The 13,141-nt window shown below is 45.1% G+C and overlaps 1 protein-coding gene across 1 annotated transcript in view; it reads right to left on the bottom strand.

Annotated features, from left to right (window-relative positions):
- Nucleotides 1-6,386: 6,386 nt before the first annotated feature.
- RHEB (Ras homolog, mTORC1 binding) overlaps nt 6,387-13,141 on the bottom strand; it is a 39,606-nt gene continuing 32,851 nt past the window's right edge. The window contains exons 6-8 of the mRNA XM_063179333.1: nt 13,067-13,114; nt 12,464-12,545; nt 6,387-7,401 (exon numbers count right to left, since the gene is read on the bottom strand). Of these exons, the coding sequence (XP_063035403.1) occupies nt 7,309-7,401; nt 12,464-12,545; nt 13,067-13,114 (223 nt within the window). The 3' untranslated portion in view covers nt 6,387-7,308. The remainder of the gene's footprint in view (nt 7,402-12,463; nt 12,546-13,066; nt 13,115-13,141) is intronic.

A 13,141-nucleotide genomic window follows, 5' to 3' on the forward strand; every position in this document is an offset into this window, starting at 1 on the left:
TTCTTCCCACCTCCTGCAGTGTGGCAGCCAAGAGAGGGTGTCCTTGAAGACTCCCCACCAACAAACATTGCCCTCCATCTGTCAAACCAATGTTTCTCATTCAACCTTTGAACCTCTCTAAATGGCGCCTCCAAAATCCAAGGATCTGATCCCCTCCAAAGCACAGAGGTTGGGCTCCCAAACCCACTGATGTTACTCACGAGCGTCATTCTCAGGAATGTTTTGATCCTCCAGCACTGAAGCCCTGACTCACAGCTGTAAGTCAGGATTAGAGGAACTTTTGGACCATAAATTTACCCTATTAAAGTAACTTAAATTGCAGCTATATGGTACCATAAAGTCCTCATCTCTGTTATAAGGATATCCAGAGATTTAAACTGTGATATTCCCAGGACAAACAGCAAAGGAAGCTCCCAGCCCATAAATCCCATCAGTTCATACTAATGAGCCAGGCTAGGAAGAGGTAAAGGCAGATGTGTGGGGGTGGCCCATGGAGCAGCATGCAGAGATGTACCAAAGGGCCACATTAAAAGGAGATTTGTGCTTTTATGCTTTTTAATAGCTCTGGAAGAGACTTCACACACAGCTCCTGCTCATTGAATCCTCCTCCTCACTCGCTGGCCCTCCATCACCGCCCCTTGCTGCTGCCTCCATCCCTGCACCATCAGGCACATGTTTCAAATCAAACCCTGAAACCTCCTTTCTTGGCAGGCTGCTCCCATCCTCAGGTGTGCCAGCAGCCCCACTCTGCTGCCTTGGCTCACTGCTTCATCTGGAGATTAAAGACTGCTTCAGCAGAAGGGATGTCATTATTAGGGCTCAAACGTGTGCCACCCTCTCAATTAAGATGTAAAAGTTAATGAGCACGTGTGCAGACACACGTAGGCTGAGCTGGAGGATGTCACTGACTGGGATGAAGGAGAGAGGTGGCACTTTGTGCTGGGAGAGGAAACACATCCTCCAGCTGATGCGGGCAAATCTGGCGTCACAGGAACACGGCCCACACGTGTGTGTTGTGCTGTGAGGCAGGAAACAATGAAAAATAAAAATATAAAAAATGAAAAATAAAAAAAAACAACCCTGCCCAAAACCTCTTTGAAACACCAGTGCTAATTTTAAGGTGTTAGATTAATCACCAGATGGTGCAGGGAAAAGTAACAGCAGAAAGTCCCACTTGGGAGAGCTGCAGCCAAGACGGGGGCATCAGTGGTGCTCCCAAAAACCCAAAACCAGCCACTCCCCGTGGCAGTCAGTGCCCTGGGAGGGAAGGAGACGTGTCCCTCTTCTGAGCCATGGCTGGGAGCATGAGGACAATGGGGTGGCACCATTGCTGGCTCTGGGACCCAACTCTCCACCCATTGGGGTCACAGCTCAGGCACTCTGCATTGGCCATGGGCTGTGGGTGCCTGGAGGGGAAAACCCATGGCAAACTGCCCCAAAGCACCCAGGAAAGCAAACTCTGCCTCAGGAGGTTTTTATGGAACCACAAAAGCCTGGCTTCCTCTGGCTCTGTCTCATGAGGGGATTTTCCTGTTTCTCTCAACGTGTGACGTTTAATTCCATGTGCAACAGCTTGATGAATCTGAGACTTGTGCCCAGCTGTCAAATTTCTTAGAAATTGTCCAACAGGTTCAAAAGCTACTTCAGGAGAGATGGAAAGAGGTTGTGGCAATTTTATCCTCATTTCTTTCATAAATCACCTTAAAGATATGAAATAAGAAACGACCCATCTCTAGAAAAAAAGCAAAATGATGGGGAAAAAAGAACATGGAAGAATGGCAAATCATAATTCCTGGACAAAGCCCCTTAACTCCTTGCCAAAGATGGAAAAGCTGCCAATGGAAGAGAGAAAAGAGCAGCCTGAGGAGCCTGTGGCCATTAAGAGCGTTTCAGGCAAATGATGCTGGGGCTGCCTCACCTCCTGCTCGTGCCCAGGTCCATCTGACCATGAGCCCCACAGTAAAAGAGTTCTGGGCAGCTCCTCCACTGTGGCTGCTTAAAGGATGAAGCATTGGAAATGAACTTGTAAGTTTGAGTATTTGGCTTCAACAGCCAGAACCCAAAAATCTGAGATTCTTTTGTGGGCTTGGTTTAAGGAAGGAATTGGGTTTGATGTCCACCAGGGCAGCTCCAGGCTGTGCTATCTCTGCTGGCCTTTGCTGCCACAGGGCTGAGGACTGAAGTGGTGAGAGACAATTTGCTCTCCAAATTGCCCAGGCCAGAGCCAGGGGAGCTGAGCAGGGTGTGGCTCCTGGAGGTGAATCTTTGGGAGTGAATGGAACATTCCCTGTCAGAGGATGAGCATTCTGCTCACAGGTTCCTCCTACAGCTGGCACAGCCCCACACAAATCACCAGCAATGGAGCAGCAGCCAAGGAGTTGCTCCACATCCTCTGAAAGGGCCACACTTCAGCTTCTGGAGGAGCCTGGAATATTTACAAAGCAGTGTTAAGACCTGGAATGGAAAATCCCTAGCTCAGGGCTTTCAAAACACCATCTTGCTTTGAAAAGCTCATAGATTTTTCACACACCTCAGTATGAGATACTTTGAGCTCATTAAATGTGAAACAACCATGAGTTTTGCTCCTCCTCACTGAAAAACTTTTGCCTTGCTGCTGGGAATGATGAGCACATCCTGTGGGACTCCTCAGAGCAGCAACAGACCTGAGTGAGAAACCATCTCTTGACTCAGAGTGGAGTTTCTGTGTGAAATACACATTGCCTGTCAAAGACCTGGCCCTCCTCAGCCCAAAGTCCCAATTTCTGCTGGTGATGAACCCACCCCTGTACCTGAGGGCAGCACGTGCTACCCCCCAGAGCTGCCAGGGGCCTGCAGAACATCTCTGCAAAACATCCAACCCACACCCTCACTGGCAGAACACATCACTGCTGCTGGAAATGGGAATCAGCTCCCAGGCAATGGTTTGGGGTTCAATGTGTTGCCCTCAGCATGGATGGACTAGGACATAAAAATCTCTGGAATATCTCTATCTACCAAGGGTGGTCATCTCACACCCTGACCCATCCCACGTCAGCAACACCTCGTGTCACCCATGTGGGGTAAGGACTCCAAATAACCTCCTCACACTCAGCAAATTCTGCCACAAAATGATGGATCTGGCCAGATTCCTATTAGGAAAAACAGCTTCTCACCTTGGAGAGGAGACTTGGTGGTCAGGTTTAGCCAATTACAGCCTTGTTTCGGGTAATATTCTGTCCAGGGATCATCACACACCTCAGCATCTTACTGAGATGGGAGCTGGGTTTCACTTTGGAAAGCATCAGAAAGGCTGGGGTGTGAAATCCTTTCAGTTTTCACTGTATTTCAAAAAAGTAAAAGTTCCAGTAAGGAAACAGGATATCCAAGGAAAAGTTGGATGCTAAGGACACCCATCACTCACACCAGTTTAGCCACATTTCTGCATACTCCCAATAGCTGAAGGCATCTGTGCAAAGGTTTTCACTCCCCCTCCCCACTTTTTGAAGGGGAGCAACGCTGACTTTTTAGATGAAGTTGTGAAGATCACCCAGTATTAGCAAAAGGCTCTGAAGATGACCACTCCAGATTACACAAGGGCTAATTAGAAGCTGATGATTTCTCCTTCTGGAGAGGCTCAGCAGTGTTAATTAGCAGGGTAAGCCCAGCAAGCCTGGGCACATCACATCATCAGCACCTGCACCACCTCACACAGCACCTGGGACATCTGCACCTCATCCAGATTCAACAGCAGAGCTTCTGCAGGCACACAGGAACAATGGAAACACTCTTCCAGCTTTTTTCTTCTTCAGCATGGACCCACCAACCCTCTACAGAAGCTGGGAAGAAGCACTACAGACCCACAGATGACTCCCGTCACGGAGTTAAGCAGGCAGGGACAAACTTTGTTAGGCATGGAAACAACAGGAAAAAGAAAGCTCCATTTAGCACCTGCAGTCCATCCTGCCCTGCTGAGCTCACCTGCCCCACTGCCCTGCTCATCCTCAGCATTTGCAGGCTGGGAGATGGGCAGCTCCAGCCCTGGCTCCCAGGATTATTCACACAGCAAAGCCAGGAGCTGGACAGGGGCACAAGCAAGGCAGGAGTCACTTCCAAACCAGGGCATTATAAATCCACACAAGTCAGTGATAACTTAACATGACTTAGAGTAGTCAATCCTCACATAACCACAGAATGGCTGGGGTCAGCAGGGACCCCTGGAGGACCCCTGGCCCAAGCCCTGTTCAAGCAGGGCCACCCAGAGCTGGTGGCTTGGGACCGTGTCCAAGGGGCTTTTGAGTATGTCCAAGGTGGGAACTGGTGGACTGTGTTCAACCTCACATGAAAAAATTTTGCTCATTTCTCTCAACAGGAAAATGATCTTTGCACTTTCACCTTTGCAAATGATCATCCCTTAATAAAGTTATTAAGTCTACTTAATTCTTTTCCTAGCCTGGATCAGAGAACTTTAACAAGGCTGTAAAAATTCATCAACTCCAGGAAAGCAGCAGTTTGCTACAAAAGCAGGATTTTGTTTCTGTACATAACAGGACTTTCCCAATTGCCCATCCCCACCTTCAGGGCTCTCAGGGTGAAGAACCCAACCTGTGCCACCTCAGGAAGCACAAGGCTGCCACAGCCTCTGTTAGACTCCAGCTGCTGAAGGTGCCACCCTGAGAAACCAAGTGAAATCTGTACAGCCAAGGACGAGGAGGAATTCACTGATCACACTTGACTACACATTTCAGCAGAACTGCAAGACTATTGCACATGGCTGGTCTTTAGATCTTATTAGCAGAGAAAGGCTTGGTGAGTGGAATAATTTCCATTTTTTACTGGATGAAGCAGAAAGAGGAAGAAGGGAATAACATATGTGGATGAGTTCAAATTTTCAGCTATTATGGCAAATGCAAGAGCACTACACATCTCTCAGCACTGAGTGCATGAATTGCTTGGGCTGGGAGGGACCCAAAAGCCCATCCAGTTCCAACCCCCTGCCATGGGCAGGTTCACCTTCTGCAGGTTCACCATCCAACCTGGCTTTGTGGAGCATCCATAAACTCTGAGCAGCCTGTTCCAGTCTATCACTGCCCTGAAGAATTTCTCCCTATCAATTATTCTAAACCTACTCTCATGCAGTTTGAAGCCATTGCCCCTTGTCCTTCAATACATGGCCTTGTGAAATGGCCCTTTCAAATCTCAGAAAGTCCCAGCACAAATCATCCAGAGAATCTGCACTTGTCTTTGAGCCCTCCTGGGAAGCCTCACCACTGGCAGGCAGGACCTCAGTTATCCCAGACTGTTAAACTGCACGTACCCTCATGCATCTCCTGTAAAACTCTTAGCAGCTGGCACACCTCAAGAAGCAATACAGCAGCTATTATGGGGGTTAGACTGATACCAGTACCCCTGCAGCCAGTTTGACCAAAAAATGGAGCAGATGTGGTCACTGAGGTTTGTGTTACTCCACAATTTCCACCCTGTGACGCAGAACACGTCATGCAATGTCACAGCCTCGGGTCATGCGAGAGCTCATCCGTCCTGGGGATGGGGCACTGAAGGATCACACTGACTGACACACCCTGTGCTGAGCTCCTCAGGCCATGCTCTGCACCCTCAGCCATTCCACTGCCAGCCAAGCAGCCCTCACTGCAATGCTGCAGGTTCTTGGGCAGGGAACAGCCCCAGCTCAGTCTGGGTCCAAAATCAAAGCATGGACTCGAACTCCAGCAATCCATCATGCAGAGCAATGATCCAGCTACTCTACCTGTGCTTGGCACAAGGTGTGTGAATTCATGGAAAATGGGCTTTCAGAAAAACTGGAAATATCCTAAGTGGAGAAAAAGGGCATTTTTTTTTTAACTAGTTGCTCTCGCGATGACCAAAGAAAATCCCAAGCTTACCAACGTACACTGTTGAGAGGTTTAGACCACTTTTTGTATCATATGAGGGAACAACTGCACAAAGAAAATAAAGGAACAAAATGCTTCATTTGTATCTTTCAGCACAGACTGGAAGGTAAAAGCTAATTCTGGTTGCAAATACGTTCCAACTTTCCCTTCCTATCTACTCCTGTCAGAAATTTAAGTTTTCAAATGAACACAAAAGTGCAGGCAAAATATTTCATTTAATTAGCTCATCCCCGAATCAGCCTTGTTTGTTTTTACTGTTTTGGGTTTTGTTCTGCTTTTCAATACAAAGTAGGTCAACTCAAATTTTTTAAATATATAGTTGTAAGGAGTTTATTTCCAAGATTAGAGCTTGCTAAGCCTCCAGTCCAAAAGGCAAGGAAAAGCCTGGAGCTGGTCAGGAAAGCTGAGCGGGACCCCTGAACTCTGCATGGCCAGGCAGCAGGAGGCCGTTCACCTCTACCAGGAGCACAGGAATTCACAACAAACAGCCCACACCGATTTGTTCAGGACGTGCAATTTATTTTAAATGACATTTTTGTTCTCTTAACAAGTCTAAGCTTGTGACCTGGATAAATCCACTCCATCCTGACAGCACTCCCAGCCACCAGCCTGCGTGCACAGTCCGTAGCGCAGGGACTCGGGGCGGCTCTGCGCAGCCTTCACCCAGCGGTTACAGAGGAAAACACAGAGCAGGTTCTGACTGAAACCCAGCATCTCCCTTCCAAATAAAGCTGGCACTTGTCCCTCCTTCCTGTGACTGGGCACAAAGCAAAGCAGAGCTGCTTGGCCAGCCTGGAGTTCCAGTAGCAAAAACGTTTGGGATCACTCGCAAACAACTTCCCGAGCAATAGTCAAACAATCCATTGGCTCCAAGGATCTCAGGCCTTCTCTTAAGGTCAGCAGGTGAACATTTTTCACAAAAAAAACAAAAAAAAAAGTTGATATGGAGTAATCAACGAAAAATTATAAACAGAACATTTAAGGTTTGCAGCTATTTTATTTACAAGTATACATTTAACACAAAGAAACACTGATATCCAAGCCTAGTTAATAGTAGTGTAACAATATGCATCATTTTGATGATTATTCTAACCAACAAACTACACTGAAAAATTAATGCCAGTAAAATTCTTGGTCATAATATTAAGAAATACAATATATAAATTGAAAATATGATTGCTTAAAATTTGAAAATGGAAGTGAAGCCATTTGCACAGGAGTCAGAGTTTAACATAATCTGAAGGGAAAGGCTCCAAACCAACTGTTTATCTTTCAGGTTAACAGAAGAAAAAAAAAAATTGGAAAAAAAAAAAAGGAAAAAAAAAAAAAAAAAGAAGCATAGTTTATCCTTAAAGATAATGGGCAGTTTTGCTTCTTCAGGTAGAATGTATTCCCAGTGTTTTCAGGTTCTGCAGTGGAATTACATTACTGAGCATGAAGACTTCCCTTGTGAAGCTGCCCCATCGATTTTTTCTGCCTCCAAAATTATCCTCTTAAAAACATCAACGGCAGTCTGCAAAGAGAGAGCACAAGTTTAGGAAGGAAGGTGGGGCTGCCCACTTACTGTAACAATAACAAAAAACATGAGCAGTTTTATCAACTACATCAGCAGATAAACACACATTCAATGCTTATTCCAAAAGTGAGGAGGGCAAACACAGTAATTTTAGTTTTAAAGGGAAGTGCAAACCCTCATCCCAAGCAATCCTCAGCAGGGAGGGCAGGCACAAACTGAGCCAGATTCACAACAAAGCTAATAACTGTAATCACCTTGCTTTGCATGGTGAGCCTGTCCTGAGTGACTGACAGCACAGAAGGTCTGGATGCTGTGCTGCTTTGGAGAATAAACCAATCAGTTTGCTCTCAGGAATCTTTAAGATAATGAATTTTTTCAGCTCTCAACACTGACTTTGCACAGCTCAGTATGAGGGGTGACTTTACTACTCCTGATTTTCTCACTGTCCCTGTGAGTAAGATCTGTATTACACACAGTGCAAGGACACCAGCAGAAAGCACAAGCTGAACTGTCACAAATATTGAGCAATATCCTTTGATAAAGTCCTCCTGAGAGAAAAGGGGTTACATTTTAAACAGCCTGAACTGCATGACTAGAGCTTCAGGGTGTGAATCTTCAGCTTGGAAATGGTCTCCTGACCATCTGAGACTGACATTTGATCCAACCTCTGGCCATCCACTTCAGGAATTCCCAGCATAGGAAAGTATATTCATTATAGAAAGAGGATAAAAAGGGGGTTTTGTTGGTTTTAATCAGCAGGTTGAAGAGCACCCTATGATTTATGGCTACATATTCTGATTTAACAGATGTTTTTCCACCTCCACAAGATGTAATTCTTAACTGGATCACTTCCAAATTAATCTCATTGACTGAAGCCCCACAGCAATCTTAACAAGATTAGACTTAATGTTAGTTTCCTACATTTATACTGTTTGTGCACAGTACAATCTCTGGAACTATTTAAAGTACTTCACCAGCTGGAAAATAGGGTATTCCTCCATATAATGGAGTTTCCTGGAATCCCAACAGAACCTGGCAGCAGAGACTTGTTTAGTTCAGTAATGATACAACACATTTCCTGGGCAAATTAAGGCTTTAAGAGAACCATGGCCAGGACTGCAATTGCTATCAAACTGCTTCCACTAATGAAGAGCTTCCTTTAATCTAAACCTGGTGATGCACTGAGTTACAAACATACTGCACCCCTGTTTCCTTAGAGCTGAAATTTTCAATGGCTTCAATTTAATAAACAAAGTCTTTTTGCCCACGTTTCACAGCACCCATTAAAAAACCTCCACAACTTACTCTGTCAACCAAAAAGCTGCACATTGCCTGTCAGAGATGTGCTGTTTGAAGCACTAAGATGTAGGAGTTCACAGGGTTTGTTAATTCATTTCACAGAAAATACATATTCACTGGCAAGGTTTAATTACTGTCCTACAGCCTTGGAATTTGGCATTCAGCTCAAACGTGCTGAGGAGTTTTAGACTGAGCCTTTAAACAACACAAGGAGATGTTTTGTGACAAGGAATAAAGGATGCAGCCAGACTTTATATGCATCTGCCTCCATATGGTCCAATTCTGGAATGTGGGTCACACCTAGCCCACAGGAAGGCATCTGGCTTTTCCCTTTCCCTTTGTCCCCAAGCAAAGCAGAGATGCCAGCCTGGGCAGCACCTGCTGCCCACAGGGACACCAGAGGCTCAGCTGCTGCTGCAGATGTGCCCTCAGTGGGAGCAGCACACAGCTCAGGAGGCAGATCCTGCACAGGCAGGGAGCTGGGAATGTGCTGCCAGAAGGCAGCAGGAAGATGCAACCACCCAAATCCAGCCCACAGTGCCAGAGTCACCCTTTGGCAGCTGATTTATTATTTCAAAGAAGAAACCCTCAGCTGCTCACACTACTGGTTTATCCTAGCACAGAACTGGGCACAGGAATTTGAATAATAGCCAGGTAAAAGAGGGTTGTTTCCCCCCATCCTTTGCCAGTTCAAACATGTCAGATCTCTGGATTCCAAACTACTGTGAAGCATTTACTAAGCAGAGCATCTTCTGAACTCCAAGATGAAGCTGCCCTTGAAAAAAGCAGCATAACCAAGAAACTGCTTTTTAAGAGAGCTCCATTTTGGTATGAAGCAATTTTTTTTCCTACTTCCTTGCTCCTTTTGCAATTTATCTAATGCATTCTGCATAACTGGATGGACACAATTTAGTTGCTTGTTACTTCCTAAATTCTTCCAGTAGAAGTTGGGTCCCAGCTTCACCTGGGTTTAAAACCACTTAGGATTCTGGTTGTATTTCCAAGAGTGATGTTATTGCACTGGGATTAAGATGAAGCACTCTACCACAGCCTAGGTGACACTACATAGGGAATTCCACAAGAAAGGACTTGAAGTTCTTGAAGTTAGCAGTGCACCATGGCTGGTAATAATTAAGCAGCTTGAGAAGACATGACAGTACCAGCCCAGCAGTCATCTCAGAGAGGTCTCTTCCATTGTCAGGATTGCCTTCCCAAAGCCCAGGGATTCCCCTTGATGACTGATGTGCTGGTGATATGCAGGCTCCTCCCAAAGTCCTACCAGGTCACCCAGCTCTGCAGGAGCTGGCACATACTCAATTCTATCTGACCTTGAGAACTCCTGCCAGCCACTATCATTTATCATCAACACAGCTTTAATCTTTGCCTCTCTCACTTTCCATCTACTCCAAGTCATGCCACTTCTGGGACATGTTATCTTTTGATAACTCTTGGCAGAATATGCATAGTTTGTTTAAGTTAATCTATAGAACTATTTTAATTGCCCAGTATACTTGAGTTATGCTCCTTGGACTCTCACAGATGCTCTAAAAAGGATTTTTTGGGGGCCTGGGCAGGGGCAAAGCAGGAAGATAGAAAAGGGGGAAAAGTTTTTGCTATCAGGGACTCCCTCTCCTCACCACTGTGAAGAACATCATGTACACATCCCATCTCAGAACAGGCACCAGAAATTGTTACATTTCTGCTCCAACTCCTCCAAGTACACATGGGCTTGGTTTCAGAGAGAATTAACAGATATACCCCCAGTCAAGAAGCTTTGACTCTCTGCTCAAGTTCCAAATCCCTCATCCAGTTCAGCTCATGCCTTAAGCATAAACCAGCTTTCTGTTAAGCAAACAGAAGCTGAGGCACTTTTGGAAGGAGTTTGGAATTAATCTGGATCGTCAAGTTACATCTGCAGTACCAAGCCAGTACAGGTGATTATTTGGATGAACCTCAATGCACAAAGGGCCAAGAGACTTCTCCTTCCAGTAATGTTGGCTTACATAAGGTGAACACTCAGTACCAGGAAAATGACAACACAGCTTGTTACCAAATGCAAAACAAACCCTTTTCCCCCACCCCCAGACCAGACACAGCTTCAGAGGAAGAGAAGATGCCCTGTCCTGACAGAAGTCTATGTATCAGCTCTTTTGGTCCTGTCACATTGGGATTTGGAGGAGAGAACCCAAATGAGTTCAGAAGTGCTCCTGGTCCAGCTCACAGGGAGGGATGCTACAATGCCTGCTGTCTCCTCTTTCCCCAGCACCCCACAGCTCCAGACTCCACACTTGGCTCTCTAAACTCAATCTTCCACCTCTTCAGAGCTGGAGATGTGTGAGAAGACTGAGGCAGCTGTGCCAGGGTTGGGCTCCTCCACACTTTACTCCACACATCCCCAGCCTCCAAAGGAAACACCCAGAGAGCAGCAGGATGGTGCAGGCTGCAGGCACCCAGCTCAGAAGTGACATCTGATCTGCCAGACTTCTGAACATGGGCAAATTTACCAAGTGTATTATAGAGCAGGCATGGAGCAGGAATTGTGTTCAGGCACCTGCCCCTAACAACCTGCTACTAAAGGCAGAGGGATGGAATTTACAGTGACCTGTGATCACTGTTCTGAAGGGTCCTGCAGAAAGGAAGACCTTTGACAGCTAGAATGTACAGGACTTCTGAATTCTTCTGGTGGGATATGTACAGATTTTGAGTATCTGACATACAATTCCCATTTTGACTTCCCTGAAAGGTACCATGTTTGATATACAAACTCCAGCTGGCAGTTTAACTGAATACAGGAGCACAAATACATGGCAGTACAGGGGACTTTGTCACTGCAGCAAATTAACACACAGGGCATACCAAGCATCCTACAAAGCTTGTAGCTGATTTAAATACATAAACATGACTTTTTTCTTCTTGGTTCAAGAGCAATAAAAACTCCAGAAAATTTATCAGTAAGATATTCTTTGGCTGGATATGAAATGCTGTGGTGTTGCACATTGTGAACATATGCCAAATGAAAAAAAAAAGCACAGGCAACAGCTTTGCCTAATCCAGAAGTTATTTAAAATAAAGGGGTGGAAAAAAAGATCAGACATTTTTAACAGGTTTATTCTTTACACTGTCAGTTTATTTTGTATGCATTTGAAGCTCTCCAGCATACAGAGAAGATATTGTGAAATTTCATGCTTCCATAATGCCAGTTTTGACAGGGTTAATCCAAGTCTTAGCCAGAAACAGAAATACTGATAAACTAACTCCAAGTGTTTCATATCAGGTGGCAAAATATAATCCAAGTTTTTCTTTCAGGGGAAAAAATCCAACTTCACTCAAGTAACTTGCAGAATTGTTGACCATAAATATCAGACAAAATGATTATTGCCCCATTAGAGAGACTGAGCCTGCCCAGCACCTTAAACATGAGGTTCATCCTCTTACACCAAGCCACTGCTCTGGCAGCAGTGACTCCTGTTTGAGGTAACAGACCCTGTTCCACCCACCCTGTGGATGTGAGTTTTAATTTGTCACTAAGTGTTCTGATATGTGCAGTGAAGCTGAACTTTCAGTTCTTCACTTCCTCCTCCCATTGACAGTTGCAGGGAAAAACTTGTGTACATAAAGCTGAGTGCAGACAGCCATTCTGCTTCCATCTCCACAAAATATCTGTGCAGTGCATGCAAATATTTCAGCTTCCTTTATTTAGTGGAACTCTGAGTCATCCATTACACTGCTATTTGAATAAAGTGACTCTTAAATCCATTACCTGATTTTCTTTAGCAGAAGATTCCAAGAAAGCTGCGTTCCAGGACTCTGCTAAAGCTTTCCCTTCTTCATAGCTGATCACCCTGATCAGAGAAAGAAAAATATGTTTCTTATAACTTGCAGAAGAATTGGAATCTGATATGTCAAGAAATACCTCAAGAGTACTAAAGCACTTAAGTGCATTGTAATAGGAATTCTTGTGAAGTCTGATCCAAAGCATTTGCTTTTGGCTGCTGTCAAATGCACTTCTGGGCCAGGTAAAACTGCTCTGTGACCCAGAAGAGCAGTTGTCCCAAAGCATTGCTTTGTTTTCACAATCTGTAATATCATCTGGTATTGCTGCTGTTACAAATACACTTCTGTTACTTACTATGAAAAAAACAGAGTGTTAAATGACTGTCCCTGGAACCTCACAGCAAAAATCAACATTACAACAGAAGTTCACGGTTCGTAGTTCACATTCTGGACACAACTCCTTTGCCAGTAACTTATTTTAACCTACAATTTCATTTTAGCTCTGGAAAGCCAAGAACAAACCCAGTGTGTGCAGCCACAGGAATGCAGGCTGCTGCCTTGCATTTCTCACATTCTGGAGTTCACATACCGTTCCATATGCAGGTCTTTTTTATTTCCAACCAGCATAATGGGTATTCTGTGAAAGAAAGTTCAGAACTTCAGA

Source organism: Melospiza melodia, chromosome 1 (assembly GCF_035770615.1).
Source record: "Melospiza melodia melodia isolate bMelMel2 chromosome 1, bMelMel2.pri, whole genome shotgun sequence".
Lineage (NCBI taxonomy): Eukaryota > Metazoa > Chordata > Aves > Passeriformes > Passerellidae > Melospiza > Melospiza melodia.